Source organism: Argopecten irradians, chromosome 4, assembly GCF_041381155.1.
Source record: "Argopecten irradians isolate NY chromosome 4, Ai_NY, whole genome shotgun sequence".
NCBI classification, from domain to species: Eukaryota; Metazoa; Mollusca; class Bivalvia; order Pectinida; family Pectinidae; genus Argopecten; species Argopecten irradians.
Genome location: NC_091137.1, coordinates 16,514,606 through 16,540,691, shown reverse-complemented (window position 1 = coordinate 16,540,691; position 26,086 = coordinate 16,514,606). Strand labels below are relative to the sequence as shown.

General features: G+C 34.3%; 1 protein-coding gene across 4 annotated transcripts in view; it reads right to left on the bottom strand.

Moving 5' to 3' along the window:
- The window catches only part of LOC138320773 (F-box/LRR-repeat protein 7-like), a 53,171-nt gene that overhangs the window by 23,710 nt on the left and 3,375 nt on the right, over positions 1–26,086 (bottom strand). The window contains exon 1 of one of the 4 annotated variants that reach the window (XM_069263970.1): positions 25,047–25,221. The exons of 1 other annotated variant lie outside the window; for it this stretch is intronic. In XM_069263970.1, coding sequence (XP_069120071.1) covers positions 25,047–25,206 — 160 coding nt within the window. In that variant the 5' untranslated portion in view covers positions 25,207–25,221. Of the gene's footprint in view, positions 1–9,325; positions 9,860–15,039; positions 15,178–25,046; positions 25,222–26,086 lie in introns of those variants that run through there. 2 more of the 4 variants (XM_069263975.1, XM_069263972.1) reach the window with 2 other exon arrangements.

Sequence of the window (26,086 nt, the reverse complement as noted above, 5' to 3'; positions counted from 1 at the left end):
ATATGCAAATAAGGTGTAGTGATGTCATCATAAGCAAATGGCCACTCATTTTTATTCAAAACTCTGATTTTCTTAAATAATGTATTAATAACAAATCATATAACTACGAACTACTATTCCATGCATTCCCACAAGTTTACGGAACATTTTTTTAATCGAGATTTCAATAGGTAGTTGAACAATTGCCAAATCATTGTCGAACTACATGTGGACATGTTTACGACACAGTGACATCTTCTTCCCGCCAAATAATCATTAAACTTTTGTAACACTGTAAGTGAGAGTCCGGTCTAGGTGCGTTAGTTCTACCGAAATCATCCCCAGAGTACTCGCACGGCAAGATACACCACTAAATAAAGGACAACAATGAAGTTTGCGTCGATAGTTTATAAGATACGAATACATATGAGAAGTCATGAAAGATTCCGACGTCGTCACATATCCAGTTCAACAGCGGTTTGTTCTGCAAGCACCGATCAGAGAACAGCAACATGACGTCATTCGATAATTGATGACATCAACAATTTGTGATGTGACAATTAGAAAAAAGAAGTTCAGGTCAAAGTTTAAAATCTCGACCAATCAAAAGACCGAAGGTGTAATTCCATTAGTGGAGTATCAATATATTCATCCAACAATGTATACAATGGCCTGAGGATGGAATAACACGACGTATTGTGGTAGAAAATTAATGTACCGCTGATATCACTTCGATATCATTAAACAAGGCGTGGTCCAAGACATATATTTAATCAATTTTGTTAGAATTTACAAATAAACTGAATCTACAGCCTTTATTTTTTCGAGTACCTCTAGACAAAGAATTAACAATACTTGTCGAAATGTTGACTGTTATTCTCAGACAATAAATTCTATAAATAAATATCACGTGAGTACGGACATCGACACCGCCGGAAGTTGATCACCCACCAATATTGGTCGATCTACTGTACAGATATAATGTTTGGGTGTGAAAATCGGCTTCCATTAACGACTTACAAGTAACTACAAAGTCCATTAAAAACTTACCCTATTTTACAGAAAGCACAATTGTTTACATAACATTACATGCAAACATGACCCAGGTTAAATGTCAATAAGCATACATTCATATAAATCTCGTTAAAGCGGTCCTCTTAGCTCAGTAAACACTGTGTCAGGTTTGTATTATATGTTACGAGAAAACTCAGTTTACCAATCAACAAAGAATCTGTCGGGGCCCTGGGTCTGTTTATACGGCGTTTTCTTTATAACGTAAGGGTTAGCTAAGGACGAAACTGGACATCGGGTCAACTGGTTCTACTTACGGTTACAAAAAGTGGCAAAGGTACATATATATACCCTTCCGGTATTCAAAATTACTTCCGGTAACCAGTAGGATATTAATTTCACCCCCTGACCTTGGCCAGGCGTACATCTTTCAGCAATTTGTATCATCAGCGAAGAAACTCGGCCAAGGTTTTTATGCGTAGACCGGATTTAATGTATGCAACCAATCGCCTTAATTTATGTGCTAAATTGTCACGCCACAAATGCATGAGAAAATTTTCAAATTGTCACCTGACGTTTCAAAACAAAGTTAAGATCTCCTTAAGTGAAACGACATGGTGCAAATAAGTTTGATTTGATAATTGGAAGTAAACAATTATTCTTACGAGTCTACTTGTCGATACAAGTTCTGTTTTTTAAGATCGTCTGAAATGAATGGGGCAGGGTGACTTATACAATTATGGGACATTAAAGTAATTATAGAGTTCTGTTATAGATTAGGTACGTCTCAATTAGTATGTATAGGGATCTGATCATAACACACTTAGAGTCGGCTGCTCTCCCAAATATAGTTTAAAAATCATAAGTTAGTACATGTATAGCCCAAAACGTGATTCATGGTTTCGTCTATTCAATATAATATTTCAAACAAAGCATGCTGTAAAAAAAGTGAGTGTAAAATCAACGATTTATTCAAAAACTTCATACTTAATACATTAAACGATAGAACATATTTCAAAATATTAACAAGATTCCCAGGATGCATTATCGCTCACCTGGTGGGGAAGATCAGCAAATGTAGGGTATAAGCTAGTATATCAAATGTTTTGGGATGGGACAAGACCAATGGTAATGCATATATTACAACTGTTTTCCTTCCTGGAGCCAAATACCGATACAGAAACTGACTATTATGTGGGTGTGTATCTTTTGTTGCATGCTTCACAATACTATAGTAGATATGACCCGCCTTTCCTACATAGTGTACCTCGTCCTCCTGTACCAAACAGTACTTTCACAGATGCCGCAGAACAAATACAAATGACACATTCTTGTTCCAAAAGAAGAACTAGAGCAGACCCATACTTCAGTTTTGCTAGAGTTATCAATTCATCTTTACCATTCAGTACACTTGAATAATTATTATCTTAACCTTTTACTTAGTATTATTTCAAAATGGCCGAAATATCATCATGAACTTATAAGCATCCCCAGTCCTTTTCACTAGGCGAGTTAAATTATTTAAAGATGCTCCACCGCCGACAGAGCGTAAATGATATTCATCATTTGAACAATAATTGGTGTTTAATCATGTGTATATGTCTAATTAATGAATACAAAAAAATAATATAAAATATTTTTTTGCCTTTGGTGCATGCGCAATCAGTATTTCATTCCATATTGGATATAGTGCCACAGATTTTTTTGGGAAGCAATTAATTATTATCTATATTTTTAACTTAAAATAAAATTAGAAGCTCAAACTTTTCAATGGTGGTAATGGTGTAAAGTAAATAACTTTTTTAACTGAAGAAAATTACTAAATCGTCTGCTCCTGTTTTTGATAGTGAAAAAATACCATTTTTCGACGGTGGAGCATCTTTAAGAACTTGTCTGTGATAAATAGGCCAGATATAAGTATATATCATACCATGTTTATATAATATACCGGGTGTGTTATATTGATGAAATATTTGATTTAAATAGGACTATAGCAATACGTCTTACCCACAACAAACCTCCTATAATTTACAGTCAATAAAACATCAAATGTCCCAGTATATACAAGGGGTTGGACTTCTATTGGTAAACATTAAACGCATATTATCTTAACTTATGTCCTGTCGCCTATTGACCAAACACATAACCGATAGAAGTCGTATAGCTCGCGAATGTTTGATTATAACCTAAATCTATCAGAGCTGAACACAGATTATTCAGTTCATAAACTTTGTTTTGTGTGGAGAACATATATAACATTCTATAGCCTACAGTTTAGAATATTGCATCGTGCATATTTAATATTCCCTTTCATTTTAAAATCAATTATTCCTGCGTGACGAAGCATAGAATGATACAGAGGGTGAGTTGATGTTCCAAATCCATCTATAATTTCACGGTTCGCTGATTGTTGTTAATGCTTATGCAAGTAAAATGATATATATTAAACACTTTTTGTCATTTTCACTGAAACTTCATTCAACATATCGTGCAATTTCCATTGATATTAAAATCATATATGTTGATATGTAGATAGTACATAAAGTTGTATATTTGAAAATTGTCGTCAAACTCTAGTTCAGTGTATAGACCTCTGGGGGGGGGAACAAATGTTTATATTTTGTGTTTCTTTTAACCTTATTAACGAAAAGGCGAAGAATTCGTCCATATATTCGATTTGTAAACGCCATACATACGAACTTAATGTTAAAATACCTCGGAGCCAGATTGTAGACGGTGTACAACAAACCACAGACAGACCTACTGTTTTTAACGCTGATCGTTATTACATACAAAATGTATAATATCGATGTGAAACATAATTTAAGATCAGTTAAAGAAATGCTTTTGCCAAGATTTTGTTTGTTGTTGGTTTTAGGGCTGGACGTTCGTGAAGGCAACTCGTGAGCAGAGAGAATCCATTGCACAATTCATAATGCAGGACATCAGAAGAGAAAGTAGTCTAGAATGATTCGGGGAATTGTTATCATGGACACAAGTTACACAGTTTGTAAACTCTATATATGTTAAAGCATTTCCGTTGTTTCCACAATGTGTTGGGACTTTATAAATAAATGGAAATCGAACTACCATCTTTAATAGCGGAAATTTTACATTGTACGACAAGTTATTCTTTCATTTACAATATACAAACGTAATTTAAATTTGTGTGGCTATAAAATACAAAAGATTATCATGACTCTCATATTTTGTAAATGTCAATTATAATTGTGTAAACAACATGCTATGAATGGTGTTTTAATTCTAGTGTTGTGATATAATCTGGTGTCATTATTCCATGAATGTTGTGTTAAGTCGGTCCAGTGATAACATGTGTGTCGGAACATTGTAGGTATAATACGTTATTAGTATATTGTTTACATTTGACACAAAATGTCAGACATGTTTATTTGTGTGGTTATGACGTCACAGTAGGTGACATCTAGCTGATCAGACAGGAGTGAGTAAAGATTAAAACAACCGACATACTTGATATAATTACCTTATAACGAGTAATGTCCCCTGACATGTTTAATTATAACATAAATAAACTTATGTCGCCCAAGGCATGTGTGAAATTAATTACAAAGGCGCAATAATTATTTTTAAAGCCACTAATTGATATGTGGCAAGTAATTAAAACCAACACGTTCAAATGTCAGAAATGTCTGGAATGTATGATAAATCAAGGATGTAGATGGTCCTTGGTTTAATAAACACCTGTCTGCTCTATATATAGTATATATATGTATATACCAGTAATTAAAACGTACATATTTGTAATGATCCTCAATATTGATTTGATAAGTGAATAGAATTCTATCTAAATGTATGTATCCACTGTACACGACCCTTGATTAGTTCTAATGAGTATATCTAAAGGTATACATACATTATACACTTTGTACCTGTACCTGACACCATTTAGCATTACGATTTTTTACTGACCAAAAAGAAAACCTTACTGCATCCAAGGACGTGTATGAGAAAATCCTTGCTGCATCGATGAGTTGGAATTGGAGGGTCTCTTCATTAAATACATGTAAATACTGACCATTTCGATAAATAACATGTGTAATAATACTTAAATTGTGGTGTAGTGTAAAAAGTAAGATATATACTACCCCTTCCCATTGCAACATTGGCAACAATCTTAACGATTTCCTGTACTTTATTTGAAATGATATGATATTAAATTATGAATATATGACCGACCAACGCGCCATACAGTTCAATCCACAAATATTATTATATAGATAAACGTTTGGCCTCTCTTTCGTCAAAGTAAATGCACACACTTACGATTGTAATTTAATCCTTCTATATTAATCTGTAGAAATGGATCACGGCTTAAGTATTTATGAGTAATGATTCACTCTTGTATTTTACCTGTGCAATGATTTTCTATACCTGAACAACATAACTGCTGTCAGCCACTAACAAGTGGCCGTGTGATGGACATGATTTGGCTGGAATGCTAGGCAAGCTTCTGCTGCCTGATTTGTATACAATTACCTTCCATAGTTCCTCAATTCTGGTTAATCTTGTTTTTATCGATTAAAATAATGCCTGGAACTCTACACAGGATTTCATCGTCATTATATATATATGTTGAGTATGAATAATTACATATTATGTTCACAAATATGTAGACAAAATGAAACAAATAAAATTTTGACTACATTTTTAAGACAGAAAATGTCGAGATTTTGTATGTTACTATCGGCCATGTCAATTATTAGCAAAGGGGATTCACCCACTGGTCACTTCCAGTTTAAGTGCACCAAAAATGTTTTTCTAAAACGTTGGCTCAAGCATTGAAACACGTTTAAAATTAACTCGTACATGTATACCAGAATTCATTGGAGCAGATAAATACAACTATCACACGAAGTGCTTAACCATGAGGAAAATAGCTTATAGTTTTAGTTCAATTCCCTTACTTCACCAAAACTAATTAGTTCTTTTACTTAAACAGCTCAGTTGTTGGCCAAAAAATATATTATCGTAAAACCCAATATCTCTTGTAAAGCTTAGAAAGATAAATTCATTTTAGCAATGACACCATGGAGAAGACAGGTATAGAATTCAAATCAGGTACGTTTGATGGTGTACCTCTCGCATGAGATCTGCTTTTACTTTAATGTCAGATGAATATCTTTAATATACTTATAGCTTTGAGAGCGCCTTGCCTGACTGAAGTCTATGTGTAATGGTTTTTACCATCATTACCTTTACACTTGGTTTATATCATGATTACGATCATCCTATTTATGTATAATTTATTCCTGTATTCTATCTATTGAATGGTTTTTGAAATCCTATTTTATGACATCATAGTATAAATTTATTAATATGCATTTCAGCACAATTCGGAAGGCTCTATCTGAGATGAGACGACAGATAACGAGAGTTATCTTCTCATGGGAACAAGTGTTTATTGTGACGTCATATCAGATCGAATCGTTTTAAGATTTGTCTTTAAGCCATCACACATTGAGTATTTGTTATAACAGTCACGATTTAGAGGATTATCATATCCTGATTTTCTTCGACATACACTTTCAACATCCCGCGGTCTTTTATAGATCATTTGTAACCGGACATCTATTTACACATGTACCTGGTATTTGTAGTTTTATACATTAACAATTCCATGTGAATAGTTAATCAACCTGACCAGGTGTTTTATACATGTCCGTACAGCTGACACAGTGCACAGTAATTAAATCCCATACCTGAATTCGGGTGTTGCTTTCTGATATTGCACAAATACTCTGGCTAATCTAATCACCAAGCACGCCATTAATTATTCAATGTAAAATGCCAAAAAAGAATTGGGGCACAAAAAGGGGAAATTCGTGTGTCGATTACTATTAATTAAACGTACAACGATAATGTATGCTCAGACAGAAACTGTAACAAGTGTGAACAGCACCAAGTCGACATTCTATAGTCTGGTTAATTGATGGGAAATGAATTCGGTTTTTGATAATTTATTCAAGTCATTCTATAGTCTGGTTAATTGAATGGAAATGAATTCGGTTTTTGATAATTTATTCAAGTCAATTCTTTTGATCCTCAAAAATGAGTTTTACAATTTTTTCTACAGTTTACTTTGTTCAAGGTCTGTATTTGAAACATCCTTTAAAACGGGAGTGAAAGTTTGACTATTGTTCGGAGTCTCAAATTGATCGCAAAGACACTGATGTATATTAATTGATAAATAATAAAATCATATTTGTGCGCTAATTAGCTACCGACAATATTATATATGTGTTGTCATTACGTACTGTTATACACATCATTGTTTCTATTCTTTACTTCACAACCGATTGTGTTATTTCCCCCTGAACACATGTACTTGGAGATTTAAATATTGAAATAGCGACAAACGTATTACTAATTCACAGGGGACTTCATTAGCAAACAGAAAGTTAAAAGAAATGCAATATCTGTGAGAAACACGGTTACATAATCTGGCTAATCAGATCCCGACAATACCAGTGTATGTCACAGGTATATATTAGTGTTATACGGCGGTACTCGGCACACTGACTGAGTAGGAACATACAATGTATCGTACCGGGGTTTGTCAGCGAGAGTACCTTACAAGAACTCTGTCCTACTTGAGATCATAATCCCACAATACGTAATGAGATGTGTAACGACAGTCAGGATATTTCTGAATAAAAAAAACTTACGATTTATGAACTTGTTATCGGAGGAGTGAGTCACGAAGATCTGTGTAAATGTCTGCATTTTACTCTGTAGTGCATGATGACTCTCTCTGGCGAAAATGGTGGCAAGAGATCTAGATTGAATTGTCAAACGATAAGTCTGTTTTTCAAATATAAAACTACGGATGTTTTAATTCCTTTGATTGATAATGTTCAATAGTTTAGGAATGTATAGCATTCCTCTAATCTATAATTTTATATCCCTATATATATTCACAAAGCATTTGAAATCAGAGATACCTTTTAGCGTGACCGTGAAATATATTCAGGGAATCAATTGCACAAAATATTGATTACAATGTGAATCTGTATTCTATCGCGTGCGTCAACTACGGACACACATTGTAACAGACTTAAGGGGGTATGTTGCATTCGGTATACAGTTACATTACACACTGGTGGAATACACTCTTTGTTCAGTCAGTTTGATGTTGAAGTAGAATCCAGGCGGTATGCTGTGTTTTTAAAGTAGTAATGGTGTACACCATAAACAGCCTTATTCAGACAGTCTTGACTTAAGGCTGTATGTTACATTTTGGTACAGATATAACATATATATGTTACAGTGATGTCTAGAAACGCTAGATTAGCCGAAGTTTTATATGTAGTGCATTGATCCTGCCCTAGGTCAGTAACGATGCCATATAGCCAATATGTGTTACAACTTTCCTGTACACGAATCAAGGAACTGCATCATTGATGTATAACTGTGACTGATGAAGTTAAGATTTCCATTATAATGGTGTTTATAAACCCAGTGACAGCAGAAACAGACCAATTGGATATACACGTGCCTATAGTACGAAATGTCACATCCCATTCTATTGCTTGATGTGTGACAATACATGTTTAATTTCAATTATTATATGTTTGATATATAACTGTTAAATGCACTACTAGAAATCTTACTCGTGTCAGCTTGAACCGACCTGATTCGGCATAGGAAACTTTTATTACATTTCGAAGCACGAACCTAGAAATTGAGGCTCATCAAGAAATCGTAAATATGATAGGTAAAACCCGTAATACCGTATATACATATAATGAACGAGTCTCTCACATAAGACAGCTTTATGCCGATCTGAAATTAATTTAAATATTCAATATTTCGTTCAATGATGTGCCATCAATACAAAACATAAATATTCAAGTAAGTAGTGCATTCTACCACAGCTGTCACACACCTAGACAGATGGCAGAATAGTGATGGCTAGTTATTGTGTTTACAGATTTCTTATCCACCAGAGATTCTCTGATGAAACCTATTAATTTTGTAAGAAAAATAGTAACTGGAGGATTTTAGAGGTAGTATTACCAGAAACATGTATAAGAGAATATGTATAAATGTTTCTGGTATTACGTCACTGCCTTATACCAGTAAAATCAAATATTCTACTGGGTCTGATTCAAGACATGGCCAAAATACATGATTAGACATATACTATTTACCTATCACTGTTTCAAGTAATAACAACTCACCACAATCTATCTGTCAAAATTTCTCCTTGAAGTTTTGTACAATTTACAAAGAAGATTTATGAATTAATTCATTGAAGTATTTAATCCAAATACTTAAATAAATACCACATACTTACCAGAACCAAAAAGGTCTTCCAGCACTCCATTCCAGTCGGTAAGGTTTTTACTTCGATAGTTTACCTCGGTCATCGTCATTTTAGTACAGTATCCTTTTGTTTAGTTAATAGATCCCAGATAAAAATTTACACATATTCAGCTAGAATTTCCGCCCTGCACTGATGTGACCAGCTAGGCTGACTGACTAGGCATGTAACATAACACACCATCACAAACAAAAAACGGAATCCCTCCAGGTAAACTCTACAGGTATCCCCAGGTAAACCTGGACACTAGATTACAGGTAAAACACGTGATTAGGTAATCCTGGATGTAGTATACTGTATGTTATGTGGGATGCGGGTACTTGTTGACTACATCTCCAAACACTCAGATATATCTACACGTGATCGTGTAACTAACAGGTGTATCTTTGTACAGGTATCATGCCCGTACATCAGGAATCTGATTAACCAGGTATGTCTGTACAGGTGTTACACAGTAAACACACACATACGAATGTCCGACCGACTAGCATGTGGTCTAGCGCGGCGCAATGTAAACGTCACGTGACAAAATCGGTGAAATTAGCATATCGACTTACTCAAAGATGAAATATAAATATAATAGTATAGGCTTTCGTTTTTACAGGTATTGTCTAGACAAATACAGAATACTCAGGGGAGGATTTTACAGGTAGGAAATGGTGTAAATATTGAGTGTCTCCACCACTGTTACAAAGAAAACGTCAAATATTGACAATGAACTTGGAACATTTCGTCTGAAAGGGAGGAATTGTATGCGTCCCCGCGTGGCCTCCCCTGTATACAATACCCGACAATGCTACTCCAGACTACCAGAAGTCTGTTAATACACTCATAAACCTACCGTATCTCGGCTTTCTATTTTTACAAGAAACTTCATATTGGGCTAAAGAATAGGGAATGTCATTTACGTAACAAAAGTTAAGTCCGCGTTGAATTAGATGATTAATTGTAGCAGGGTGGGTATTATTATATTCTGAAATAAAATATTGATTTAGTCCTATAGCTGTAGCGATTTTACCTGGGCTCTATACAAAATAATAGTCAGGACCGTGTCAGTTTTACCTGCGAGTTGAACCAGTGTAATATTTTCCCTATCATACCACAGACAACTATAAAACCTACCCTGGGTATGGTTACTGCAGAGAGAGGGATATATCGACTGGGACATAACTGTATGTCATATCGATTTGTTAATGTCTATTGTCTCCACAACTCCAACTGGAGACAGCTGTCTGGGGGTCAAACCTATCTTAGCTGACCTCATCAAAAGACGGACGGGGTAAGATGTCAATTTAGTTTATTTTTTTTCTGTCGTCTTAAATATCCAAGGGCATTTCCTAAGGGCATTTAAGAACGAGTCAATGTCCGGAGGAAAAGGGAAGGGATACTCGGAAGAAAACCACCGACCAACAATGCAGTACCAAGTAACTGTCCCATGAGTATTTAGAGATCGCAACACGAAGCAATCTTGAACCAAAAGAGCCATAACTCATCTATTGTTTAGTAGAAAGTAGATAACTGCCATAGCGTTAACGTTAAAGAATATCGCAGTGAACAAATATCTCTGGTATAACTCCTTGATTAAGTCAGAAGTTTGGTTGCAGGGTCAAGGGAAACTCCGACTACGTTTCTAGAAACACACCATACACAAATCAACAAACTAAATAGTGTGTCGTCGACCATGAGCTGACGGGGTACGTGTTAGATATAGATTTATGTCGGGGTGAAAAAACTCATTCAGAGTGACACTGATATCATAAGGAAATTCTACACCTCTCTCCACTGTCATTTCACGTCATCAAAATTAGGCGGAGGTGATCAGCACACGATTATCGTTTTCTTTACAAACTCAGAGTAATAGCGATCCGTATCTCTCTAAATACTTCCGTCAACTACACACTCAGTCAAACTCGACCTTCGGGTACACGAGTTTAGTGTGAGCTAAGTTTTCTCAACCAAAAAACAACCCGACATCAATTATAAACAATTCTACAGTAATACTTTAAAGTTATAAACGCACAAAAGATCATACATAGATGTTAATTTCTTTATTAAAAATAATGTTTGATCCATCACAATTAAAATTAAAACTTGAGACCATGAAATATAATCATAAGAAATGAACTCCGGGTATATTAAAACATAACCATAAAAACTTCCGCCCCTTTCTGGCTATCTCTAAAATCTTTACATACAAATATCATTTTTTGAATTGAAGTAAATCTCAGTCCTTTGCTCTATAGTTATGCGATTGATGTATAAATCAAAGGGAAAACAACCCTATCTTAAACACACCCAAACTCCAGACTACATTTACATTTGTACATCAAATATCATTCAAGTTCCCAGGCGAAACACGAAGTGACCTTGTGCTGACACCTGCCATCATTACTCGTGAATGTATGACCAGAGTTGATCTATCAAAAGCACGTATTTTATTAACTTAAGGCGTTTCTTAAGAAACTGTCCTATACATATCAGACCATTCACATTAAATCGGTCCGATTCAGTCGATCAGGAATGCCATTTTCTGTACATGACACCTCGGATACTGTAGTATACAAAACAGTCAGACTGAGATTTACTATTTCCTAGTGATGTGATTTGAAACCTTTCTTTTTGTGGAATTGTCACATCTCTACAGTAATAATCGGGTTCAAATTCGACTAAACCATTTTATTGTTCATTCAGGGTGATTGTCTCCCGACAGTCAATACCAAGAGGTGGCATGGCAGACTACTGTAAAGAAACGAAGATGGAGATATCAAATGCGAGTTAAGTTAGGAAAGGTGTGAGTTGCTCGGTGGGAAGGAGTGAGTTACAGGTTCAATTGTAATTTGTAAGTTGTGAGTTGAAACTGAATATGGCTTGATTGAAGAGTATTAGTTTTGGTTTGAATACTGTACAGAAATGTGGGTGATTAGTTCGAGACAAGAAGTGAGAAGTTAGATGATGGACTGAAAAGTGAAGTTAAGATGATGGAAATAAATACAAGAACAATTATAGATTTAATTACTATACTGAGTGTGGAGTGAAAATGTCATTTATGTGTCGAGAATTGTGAATCAGCACATATTGTCCATGATCTCCCTTCTCACTTATGCCTATAGCTCGCGGTAACAACCCGACATTTCTGTACAGTTTTCAGACTAAAATGCTATATTTTTTAATGATGTCTTCACATATACTTACATACACAAACAAACATAGTGTTACGATCATAAACGTATTTCTTTTGTCAGAAAATATCCTATCAGACATGTTGTAGAATGTCTTATTTACACTGAAGGGAGTATCCGCCTTGTCATTACTTCATATAAATTTAATATTGTCCCAATAAATCACCAATTTAAAGGAAAATCTCATTGACATGATAAATCAGTACTTAGCGAAGTGATCGCCACAATAAAATATATTTATAAATACATCCAGCATTATAAAATGAAGTTAATATTGCCGATACCATCTAAGGAATGAGAAAATTGACTGGTGTAAATAGAGATATTGAGATAATGAGTATAATACTATTTTTAATCCTTCAAGAATTCTCGAAAAACCGACAATTCCATAAGTATGACGATAAAACTATACGTGGTATATAATAAATATGATACCCATTAATAAAATATCGCCTTTTGAGACTTGTTATATATTAAACATAGACTGTCTATAGAAATGAAGTTACACTTGTGTTGACACTGTCTATAGAAATGAAGTTACACTTGTGTTGACACTGTCTATAGAAATGAAGTTACACTTGTGTTGACACTGTCTATAGAAATGAAGTTACAATTGTGTTGACACTGTCTATAGAAATGAAGTTACACTTGTGTTGACACTGTCTATAGAAATGAAGTTACACTTGTGTTGACACTGTCTATAGAAATGAAGTTACACTTGTGTTGACAAGATTTGCGTGTCCAACGTTTGTCGTCATCAGGATCTGGAGAGAAAATGGACAGGTTCACATCACTAGAAGTACAGGTCAGCAGTATCACTTGATATATACTTGACCAGTAAACCAAACCTATCATAACTATGACTGTCACAACTGATCATTTTCAGCCCGTTTATCGAACATGACAGAATTTCATTATACCGGTAATCACTTAAAGTGAATAGTCGGGCAAAGAAAACCAGTCTAAATGCGTTCATTGGCCTTCCACTAGTTCTCACATATTAATACAACGGTCAAGTTCTGCTTACGTTTCCCTGTTCTGACCATTGAAATAAAGAAAAGTTGAAAGCATTGAAAGCGAGGCTGCGTGGAAATGTAACCACGGACATAGTCAGCCGGGAGGACGTTTTAGCATTCGTACACTTTAAATTAATTTCTACGTACGCAGACAGATTTTGACGAGATATATTGAACAAAAGTTATGCATCTGGCATGATGCTAAAATGGCATTTAAAACGTAAAGAAACTGCATTGTTTTCAGTTTAAAATATTGTGTATTATAAAGTACATTAAATTGATTGGACAGTTTAGCTATTTCACGTTGAGAAATGCGGATGCTAGTCCACCTACTTCACTCGCATACACAATACCACACCCTTGTTTGAGTACGTATTTAAGTAACTTCAATCTTTACATCATTTATTTGCCTAATGTGTTACGAACACTCAGCGAAATTTAATCGAAGTAAATAGCAATAATAAAACTTCTATATAATATTAATCTTTAATTATCTTTACGGAGGCTAGTCCCAAAGTGAAAGCGGTTTTATTTCCAAATGGATTTACACACTTTAATGACATTTCACTCCAATTTCAATCTTATCCGTATCTAAAAGCCACTTAGTCCATTAATCCTTATTGATGGGATCTGGCGTTCACATAATATACGGTACATTTATAAAGCTATAATGGGGGATTTAGTTCACTACATCGCCAGGTGGAAGAGCTACAGAGCGAATCAACCCAGTATATTAAACTGTGAGGAGATAGTTATTGCACATTCTATATTATCTTAAAGCTAACGGAAAAGGCATTAAAAGAAAAATCTAATTAATGAATTCGGCTATATAATCTGATCCCACTAGGAAGCTGGGTGAAATTAACAGAATTTAATGTTCGATGTAAGAAAATGAATTGGAAGAATTTGTCATAAAAGATTTGAAAGGAGGATTGTCAAACATCTCTCAGCAATTACCGATGTTTGCTTCTTTAATGAATTTGAATGGACTCCAATTAACCTTCTGATGTCTCTTTCTTGATATTACCACTTCCATCATTAATTGTACTTATCACTTTATCACCATTGCTTCATTATCTGTATTGTATTCCATACATTCTCTGAAATGTTGTCCGGAAATCTCACTTTACTCCGTATTATGATCTACTAAATGAATTATACTGGCCACCAGACCCGAAGTTGTCGATAAGTCTTTTTTTAGTAGAGTTCTATTACTAGGTTATCTCCCCTAGTTTGAAACTTATAGTTCTAGAAACAGACATGTCACCAAAACAAAAATTATCATACAAAATGTTATTAGTGATTGCACTGTATTTTAATATTCTACATACTTGTGACCGGTCTAATTTACTATTAAAATTAAAGTATACAGTTAAAAAATAATTTATATGATTTTAACCCTATCAATATGTTGTGGGGACATTACATAAAATTTCTGCGCCTGCATCATGATAATGATATATATATTCACGGATACCTATATAGAACTTACCTGAGGCGTACAAGTATGCATCCGTGGAGTTCAGTGCTTGTCTATGGGTTACCAAGAGAAACGACAAGTTTATCAACAAACACAACTTTACATCACATTCTTCGACACAGTAATTCGAGAGGATTCGCTTTGTTCTCGGTATTATGCCGGTGTAATTCGATACAGTTTTTGTATGTTAACTATTCCCAGTCGATAACAGAGAAACTTTTGTATCGCCACTTAAACCACGTCCAGGTGTGACTATAATATACAAACACTTAATTGTCAATGTTAAACGGGCTACAACACTCTTATTGGAAACTTCTCGCCGAGCCTACAAAAGATACATCAACACTCCGCCCTCTCCACACTTTCCCGCCCTCCCGAGAAATAGTTGATCATCTCAGACAAAGTCAACGATTCACCAGAATAGTTATCTATTGTGATTTATCATAATTATTCCAATACAACAGAAACTGGTTTGCTTTGTTAATTTTGGCTTTATATTCCGATAATAAATTACTTATTTACACAATGTAATTATGAGTGTAAAGCTAACCAGACTTTTTATACTTTTACATAAATCAACACGAAGCAGCAGAACATGTTTGGGAACTTTGCACCTGTAAGTGCAGTACATAAATGTATTGACATTTACTTCTCAATAAAGCTTCAAATCTCTTTTTACCTCCTATTATATAGTTTTTGCAGTGATTATGAAATAAGCTACAGTATTTTAAAAGGCAAGAAAAACATGACATGAAAATCACCGCCCGAATGGCTGTGCTAGTCTGCTCCAATGGAAAGACACAATATATATTGTTACCTTAAATCACGCCGTATCAACTCATTTATGTAATATGTACTTAATACATCTAATTATGCAATATAATATACGAGGAAGAACAAACTACATGACGACACATTATAGGCTACTGTAAGAAACTATATCACTAGAAATTTAAAACTATTGACACCCAGACCATCTTCGCTTGTCAAAGGTTACGACCCGCTCAAACCTCTATGGACCACAACCCTTGGGTAGTGAAGTTGCACGGAGAATATTTTGTTATATACCCGTTAATAATTTAATCCATTTCATCCCATAAAGACAAAAATGAAGTCAGTGTTTGAAACAGTACTTCTGATTGGCTGATGAAACATGTGATGATTCCACAGAAAATTAATCCCTCAAAAGGGTTCTTTTCACTGACCTAGACATACCTAACTCTACAAAAGTGGTAGGTTCTACTCCTGCTTAACACTCAGCATAAAAAGAGTGGGACGACTGAATGACAAATAAGTCATTCTGTCAGATTTATGCTATCAGACCTTACGAAAAGTGATTTGAGTAATTTTGAGTACGTGTTCCAAAGCCTGTTATATTTTCAAAAATATTACAATAGCAACCCTCACTTAAAGATGCTCCACCGCCGACAGAGTCTAATTAACACAAAAACTAATACAAAATAGTTTATTTCGCTTTTGATGCATGCGCAGTCAGTACCTCATTCCATGTAGGATATAATGCCACAGAATTTTCGGGATGCAATTAATTTTATTTTCTATATTTTTATCTCGAGGCAAATTAGAAGTTCAAACTTTTCAATGGTGGTTATGGTGTAAAGCAAGTAACTTTTGTAACTGAAGAAAAATACTAAATCGTTTGCTCCTGTTTTTGGTAGAGACAAAATACCATTTTCAGCGGTGAAGCATCTTTTAACAATTGATCAAACTCGACTTCGCATTTTGCACATCCAATCAACAGATGCACGCGGGAAGATATCCTGGGAGACTTTGGTCATTTTAGGTTTTGTTATATTATTTGTTATTTTCATAATAGTGTCGTTTTACTGAATCATTCCGTCAAATACAATACATCCCGTAATATCCTAATATCATGTCAAATATAGAATCAGACTCTCCGTCTCGACAGGAAAAATCCAAATCACTATCATCAAAATAATTTAAAATAATATAAAGTTACTTTAGGAGGACATATCACCAGCATAGCAAAGCTTAAACCTAAAATAAAAAAATAAAAAAACATAAAAAAAACAAACAAATAAAGACAAAAATTGGGAATTTATTGAGTTCCCTTTTACCATTCAAGGAAAACAATTCCTGATACCACAGAAGGAATAGAATATCGCTATAGTGATATGTAACAACCAATGTATTCGATGTCAGTGTGCTTTACGTGCTACTCGTTAACTGGATTTGACCCTGAAGGACCCTTTATTGATCCAAAAAAATCCTAGAACATTTCCGGAACAGCAGATTTTAGTTTTAAGGTTTTTTTGGGTTTTTTTATTAATCACGTTGGTTAATTACACATGGGAAATGTCAAAAGGACATGGCCATATTGTTTTGTCATATTTTATCGTCATGTTTGAACTTACCGTTTGAATGTTTTTATCTGACCCCTTTCTCGTTGCACTCAAAATTACTAAACATAGTAGTGAAAATGAATTTGTGCAATGAAATTTTTAATAGGATTTATTGAATTCGACATCGTCGGCTTTCATACGATTAATGAGCAGGTAATTGACAAGTGTCAAAATTAGCCACAATAGGTCCGTTTATCTGCGGTAGACTTCAGTTTTATATGGAATATAGGCCAGATTATCTCTACACAAAAGACTCCTCATTTTTCATGTGTAGTGTTGTTTGTTAAAGAGTGATTACTAACTGTGCATGTCGTCTGAAGCTTCAGTTACCATACTCAAGTAGTAGTGAAATGACTCGTACATTTTGTCATTTGTGCAATGTAAATTTTAATAGCTGTTCCAGTGCATTAGTATTGAATCGGTGACAATCAGAAACATTTAACTACATCAATGTCCGATTGAATTAAAGTTTTCTTAATTATTCAGTTAAGCCATGTTGACGAGACGTACTGCTCCCTGATACTATGGTACCCAGTGAAACAGATGGCCAGATTTTCAAATTTCTTTATTTTTCTTTATTTTTCTTTATACACTAACGTGTGTAACAAGGGGTAGGATATAAAATAATATTTTCGTAAGTATATTGCCAACTTCCATGAACTTATCGTAGCTATAAGTTAGAAAATAACGAAATTCGTCACCAATGCCTTCTGAACATCAGGGTCAAATTCTCTTATAGCAAGATTTATCAGCCCACTTCACATTTTCTATGAGCAAACTAAATTAGGTGGAATATAGCAATATTTTGTCCTTTCTTTTTATTCAAAACCAAAATTTAATCTTCAAGTATGCTTTTCACAACTCCTGCCCATAGCCACAATCTCTGCAGTAAAAACATTACCTTACTTTATGTCTATTCAAAGTAGCATTGCATCAAGCAACAATTTCTAATTACAACCTTAAGCCAAAAATGGATTCAAGTCATTTTCTTACCAAGGATATGACAAAAAATGTTATTTAAGTTGGCACTTTCTATTTCGAGAAATATTGGCCTGATCATATTGACAGTTTATATGGTGAGGTATGGAAGGAATGCTGGTAACTGCAGTGTCACCGTTGCGTGCCTTGGGGGCGAGTTACGTGAACTGGGCTGTCAACTCTCACAATACAGAATCAATTAAGCTTTAACCACAAAACAGATAACAGTCTCGACACTGCCGAGAGGAGGTATATACAATAGGTATTTATCAATACATAACCTAAAACCTGGTACAATTTTGGCAAAAACTAACATTTGTGTCGGAATCTCATATTTAAGAAAAATGACAGACGAGAATGCTGTTTTGGTTGCCAATGAATGGGTATATCTATAACACCGATGAGTTAGGCAATGTCAGCATTCGTTTAACAGATCAGAAGATAGCAGTTCAACTCGCTAATTATAGACTACTGAAATCTATACAACAATGTGGAATCAACACCTCTTATCTGTTTTTTTACCGAGAAGAAAAACAACTGAACAAATAGTAGGTATTATTTTTGTTTGTTTCCCCTTAGTATATCAACTTATCGCCAGGTGTCGACATTTCTGAAAGTAACATATCAGATGTTTTCTCGTTGATTGTTTGATGGTGCTTGTTATTTTGTGTCGGTATTGAAGACGTAATTTGGTTGCTAATTGTGTTAGTAATCAGATCATTGACTTGTCATTAGGTTATGAATATATAATGAGATATTCTATATTGTTCCATTTCTGTGGCATAAATGTCTTGCGTGGTTATTCTGACCCTTCATCTTTCAAGGTCACCGGTCATTTGTATGAGGAAGAGAACTTGATAAATGGGAGGAGGGTTTGTGTTTCAAGAGGTGACAAGATAGATCAGCTGGTGATGAATGGGACACACGATATGACAGTGGAGATAGTGCTTTTGTTGGAAATTCTTTTTAAACACATAAAGCTTTAAATTAGCGTAACGAGATTGGCACAAAGGATTTATTGAAAGTTAAGCAAAATTATTTGTTTTCAGCATCAAACATATGGCAATTTTCCAACTTAGCATAGCTGATTAATTCTGATTAAGTTTTAATAAAATTACATTTAAAACCTTTTAAATCAAGATAAATAAAACTGAGGAGACATATACTGCTAAACTGTAAATAAAAATACAAATGAAAACTTAATGGGCTTACTTGCACTGAATCTAACAATATGAGAACTAGCACTAGTAATTGCTCACTAACCTTCGTCAACGTCCCTTTATTTCTACATAATTATGTGGAATACTAGATTACATTTAGGAACATGACATTCTCACCAAACTCCCATATTTCCATAACCATAATATAGATGTTATGTGCTACACACAGCCTCTCCTCACCAAATACACTATTCTTCGTTCAATTGAATTCGTCCTCTAAACAAAATCTAGAATTTGGACCACACAAGTCCAAATTTCCTTGAGAGGTGCCTAGTAACTGAAAACACCTCAAGCTTTTATTTTGATATCTAAATGACTTTACAGCCAATTTTTATCCTGTAAATTTGATCGTGTGCGCCTTGAAAGATATTGACACATATGTGCCGAACAGTTGCTGTCATTATTAAGCAGTTTTCCCCCACAATGTATATTATTAAAGCATATTGTATGTTCCTCCTGTGCATGTGGGAGTTGGACACAGAAAACATCTAAATAACGGACATATTTACACTATGACGTCACAAGATGTATAAAGGAATTAGCCTCGCTGTCATTGTTAAGTCGTTTAGGGATAAACTCGCGTTTTAAAGAGAATTTAAACTGCATGCGCATACGTGTATGTGCGTATTCCAGAGATCAACGAGAAAGTCATTGTCTGGAACTAGCAGTAAAGTCATAAATATCAAATCCGGTTATAAATCATGTCAAAAGCGACACCTGGTGGCGAGAAAAGATACATTAAAGTCCTGCATAAAATCAAAGCCTAAGGTCATACGACTGACGGAGGTCTTGTGATTTATCAAGTGTGTTCCATTGGAGGTTTTCAAGTCTTTCCTTCTTGATTCACAGAAAGTGGAGATGTTGGCGAATTATCTATGACCCCCTCTTTCTTATAAATCAGTATTAATACTAAACAAAAATTATATTTATGTATTACAGAACGTATTAAGCTAATAAAAAAGACAAATAATTTCTCCATTATTACTATCATTTAAGACGTATATGTACTTGTATAACAATTTGAGACAGTATTGAATGACAGTATTCAAGTAGGACAAAATATAACGGAAAAACTGAAAACTTATAACGCCAGAAAAATGAGAAGTAAACGATCCGACAGATATCTATTTCAGACAACGTTCGTAGCAGCACTGTTTATGGCGAGCTAATAGGCATAGCTTGTAATGTATTCCTTTAAGTATTAAGATTCTGTCGGTGAAGTATTACATCATCCATGAGTAAACCGCAAGGATGCACAGACATAATTCTGACATTATAGACTCTGTCTACCGAATAATATATTATCAAAAAACTAAAGATTGTCGGCAGATTACATACCTTACATGCTGAGGACATAACCAACATGTAAAGCAGCTGTGGGCAATTTTATTGATTGTTTCACACGTGATATAGAGTTTCCTTTTAAACTTGATAACAAAATGTGTTAATGTTAAATATTCGTCTTACTTTTGATCACATTTACATAAAGAGTAACTAGAGTATTTACAATTATCACACTACATGTAGTTACATCCCAAGAGAAATAAGAAGTAAGAAATATGTGTATAATTTATATAATCATATATCTACGGGTAATTATTGAGAACTGACTTTTTAATACACTGTCACACTATTGAAAATAAAAACACATTACAACAGGATTTGGATTTATTTAATCTCTCGATTATGTAAATTAGTCACAGACATGATAATTCCTATTGTAATATGATTTTATTTTCAATAGTGTGATAGTGTAATAAAAAGTCGGTTCTCAATAATTATCCGATTTAATATATGTTTATATAAATTATAACACACAGTTCGTAACATATCTAAATATGTTTCTTGCCATGACAATGGATTTTTACCGTACACATTTCTGGGTATATCATAATAGTATGACAAAATACCATTACGATATGTTATGAACTGTTTGTTATCAAGGACAAGAAAGACGTATCTTGTATTGAATTGCCTGGTCCGTCTGATCTGTATTAGAAAAGAAATTTAAGTCTAACAATGTGAATGTGTTGGATTTTCTCAGCTATTTACCATACATGTCTCATAATCTAATCTGTATAGTATATGTACGGGCCGAGAAAAGGTGTTATAAATCCTATTGGGAAAGTGACATTAAACCTAGAGATGTTTACAGTCGATAATGCTAGGGACATTTATCCACCGTGAAACCTATCAGTAAATATTTGATCGGGACAATGAGGAGAAGACTAGGGACAATAAAACAGTTACGAGTTTACGACAGGTATTTAGTGTTACTGTACAGACACTCGAAAGAATATTACTGACAAAACCTAACATAAAATGGCTGCTTTAGGTCGGATTAGACGTAAATCGTAAACCAACTTCTATAAGTTACAGGTACACTTACCCTACTGAGGAGGGTAGTCAGGAATGTGTCAGTGGAGTCGTAAATGTGGCGAGTGTTTGCATTAGGGAATGTGTACAACACTTAGTAAACTTAACCATGACAATACACATATACATTATGGATGAAGGGCAATACGTAGATTGAATTGAACTTTTTTGTAAACATAATTTAAAATGCAACATTTCTAAAGAAGGCTAATAGAATTCTATATTAACTCTTTAAAATAGCCTGGTGGTATATACATTGTACATGATATTTTCGCAATGACAATTTTACATCTTTGCTTAGCCAATCAGAATTGACTTTTCATAACGTCGTCTGTTAAATATGAAGCGAAATATTTTTTAATTAGATTTAAAATGCTGTTCCTGATCCATGCTGAAGGTGACGATTGACAAAAGCATATCTTTACAACAACGACAACGTTACCACAACCATGTCGAGACAGAATATTACGTGCCTGTACTAATCTACTTATAGCAAGAAGTAATCATGATTGTTACATCATTAATATATGCACGAGAGGAACGCGATACTTTTTAGAGTTTTAACGTTACTCCCCAAAAAACACACAGATAACCAACATTTGAAGAAAAAGTAAAGACAGTTACATATGCGCCATGGTTGCTAGTATTAGAGAGAAACATTCCATTCTTAATACGCAAACGTGTTGTGCAAATATGGGATTTCGAGTGAATCGCAAATACGACAGCCGGTACAAACTACTACACACGAATGGTGAGCGAGGAATGCTTTGTAATATGACGGTTTGCACCATTATGGAATATGTCCAATACAGCATTATATTATAATAAGTAGTTCCACTAATCCTGTTACACTAAGAAAATAATACATATTAGAACAGTGACTTGTGTAATCTTTTAATTCCACGGTGGGAACATATCAGTCATTCAACTCAATCTTTACTTTCACCCATAATGCTACTTTCGTATTGAGGAATTTTGATCACTAAGTAAAAATGTATTTTAGCTCGTTTTTCAAATAAATGACATGGGGAATACGTATGTATAACGCATATGTAACTAACGCTATACTTATACAGGCTAAAATTTTCTCGCAAAATAACACATTTGTTATTTGATCTACCGATAAACTTTAATTACTTTTATACATTAACTCTAACATCTCTCGATATTAACGAAGAGTTTATATACAGACAAACCAAGAACTGTATTGAAATTAAGATTAAAATCACATTATTGTCGTGATTGATTATCAGATATTTTAGGAAACCCCATTTCATCATTCACTATTCTTCAAATGTCTAAAAATATTTTCATATTTCGCATATAGAATCCGGCCATAAATTTAATGTAATGCCTTCCAATTGCAAGAACGATCAATTAAGCTTACGTATCTTAGTAGTGGCGCGTCAAAACGTTGTTTATTATTCAGTATTTATATTCTTATTGTAGTCTTTAGTTATTTTGTGGGTTTTTTTTTGTATCTTTGATATGCATGGTGATACAATATGAACGACGATGATACAATATGAATAGAAATGATACAATATGAACGAAGATGATACAATATGAACAGAAATGATACAATATTAACGGCAATGATAAAATATGAACGGCAATGATACAATATGAACGACGATGATACAATATGAACGACGATGATACAATATGAACGACGATGACACAATATGAATGAAAGTGATGCAATATGAATGATGAATGGTACAACATGAATATCAACGATATAATATAAATCGTTCAGTAGTAAACTATACAACACAAATAAATTACACAATATAAATAACAATATATTTATCTACGTTTGACGCGCCATAAGGTAGGCGCATGGTTTACATTCTTTGTCTTCTTTATGTTCTTTCATAAATATATTTTGTATAAACCATTCGAAGAAACTTCTGTGGTAAGTCGTTATGGAAAATTGTTAGATGATGAGTAAATTTTCAAAATGTATACATTGTATCTATAGGGTTCAAAGACGTAATATCAACAGGATTTTCCAGATGACATGGATGGGATCCAATCAAGCGTAAGTCTGTTGGATACGAATTACTTCAAATGGTAAATTACTTCAAAATGGTAAATAATACATTGTATCTATATTAAGACATGATTTTATTTTGAGGAGTTCATGTAAGTGTCATATTTTATAGTCCGTCTCTTAAGTTGTGATAAGGTAAGATATTTGTAAGGATGATAAATTGAATTTCTTATAGTCTGGCATTGAAAAAGCCATGCCAAAGTCGAATTTTAGACATTTTTGAAATTATGAGAATATATATAAGATGTTAAACCGTTTAGTATTTACCTGGTACTATGTAAATGTATCAAGCTTACATCTTCTAAAATATTTCACCAATGTACAAAATGTACTTATCGTGTAACACCGTAGACATACATAACATGAAATGATGATGTTAATGAAACTAGCCAAGCCCATGTCTCAATCTTCTAATAAGGTTTATGTTTGAAACTGGTTGGGAGCTCACTTATTCAGCAGAATCAATCAGTTGAATGAAATTAGTACCGATTTCGTGTGAGTATTCGTAACATCACGCATAATTTGAACACGATTTTAATCTACACAAGTATATAATCATTCCAAGTTAATAGTTAATTGTTTAATTGTGCCATTTTTAGTGTCTAGCGTAATATTTTGACGTCACAATCGATTTCTGTCATGTAGTCAAATGCACTATTGTACTACAATAGTATGCATGGCAATTTTATTTGGTTTGTTACCAATTTCACGATTTATGGAATACAAATAAATGATATTAACCGAAGTCGGATGTCATCGTTGATGTTTACCACCATCATAAATCGTTATATTAATAGACACAAAACTGCTATGATGTTTTTTCCTGTTTCTTGTCCTATGACAACCAGAAAAGCCTCATAACAGCTGGTTATTTGATTAAACGTCTTTTTTGTTGTTGTTAAACTTGCGAATAAGGGGAGTGGGGTTTCGGCAAATCTGAATTGATGATGCTACATAAGGTAAAAGAAAACTTGCACGAATGTGTAAACACGTTACTGTTGTACGAACCTCTCGTCATCCTCAGGGAAAACGTCCTATATCCTGAACCCCTCGATATTCTTGTCTGTTTGGACGGTGGACAGCGAGGAGGTAGCGTGTAGAACACCATATTTACTCCATTTGATAGAAACTTCTCGCTCCTAAATTGGTTAATTACCGACTCTGTCATGTTTGATGGAATCACACAGGTACAAAAGGTTCCAAATAATCAGAAGAAACACTGAAGATTCCCAGTAACGGTATCAGTCAAAGCACTTATCTTACACATAGGATATTCACATGGATTCATAGCAACATCACTGAATAAAACCGATAAATATCATCTTTTAGCACTAACAAACCATGGGGAAAATCCCTCACCAAAAAACGATCCACAGGAAAATATCTATCACAGATTCTTACATAAAGATAGTCATAAAGAAATTCCACTGTCATTTCCTTTTCAAATTGTCCACTCAGTATAATGGTATTAAGCGGCTAAAACAACACAACATGACTTAAGACAATATATCATTGTCTATCTTATCAAATACTTCCTCGACATCTAAACTCATCTCATTGTTTCAACTTTAGTCTAACACTGACAGACTCATCAAAACCAATCCACGATGTTTTACAACTGGGATCTACCGACTGTACCGGAAGGTTGGCCCTGCTAATCCATCAATAATACCTAATTATAAATCTGGATTATTCCGCTAACCCGATTTTAATCTGTATGTATTGGCGGAGACAACTACACCAGATACATATATATACTCAATCCGTTATTCATTAAAAGCCGTGACAGAACGTCAGTGCCAGATTGGTGGATTAACGGATTCGTTTGTGAAAAGGATTTCGAACGTTGACAATCATCCATTGGAAATGTTGTTTGGACCTGCTGATTGCTTACATAAAGGATTTCCATACACCTGGAATTAGCTAGTAATTACTACAGAGAATTAACTCTCTGGATTAATATTACATCACATACATGTTCATAGACACGACCGATACACGGGAGGCAACCCTTATACATTCCTTGTACGCATGTAGCGATCGCTTTG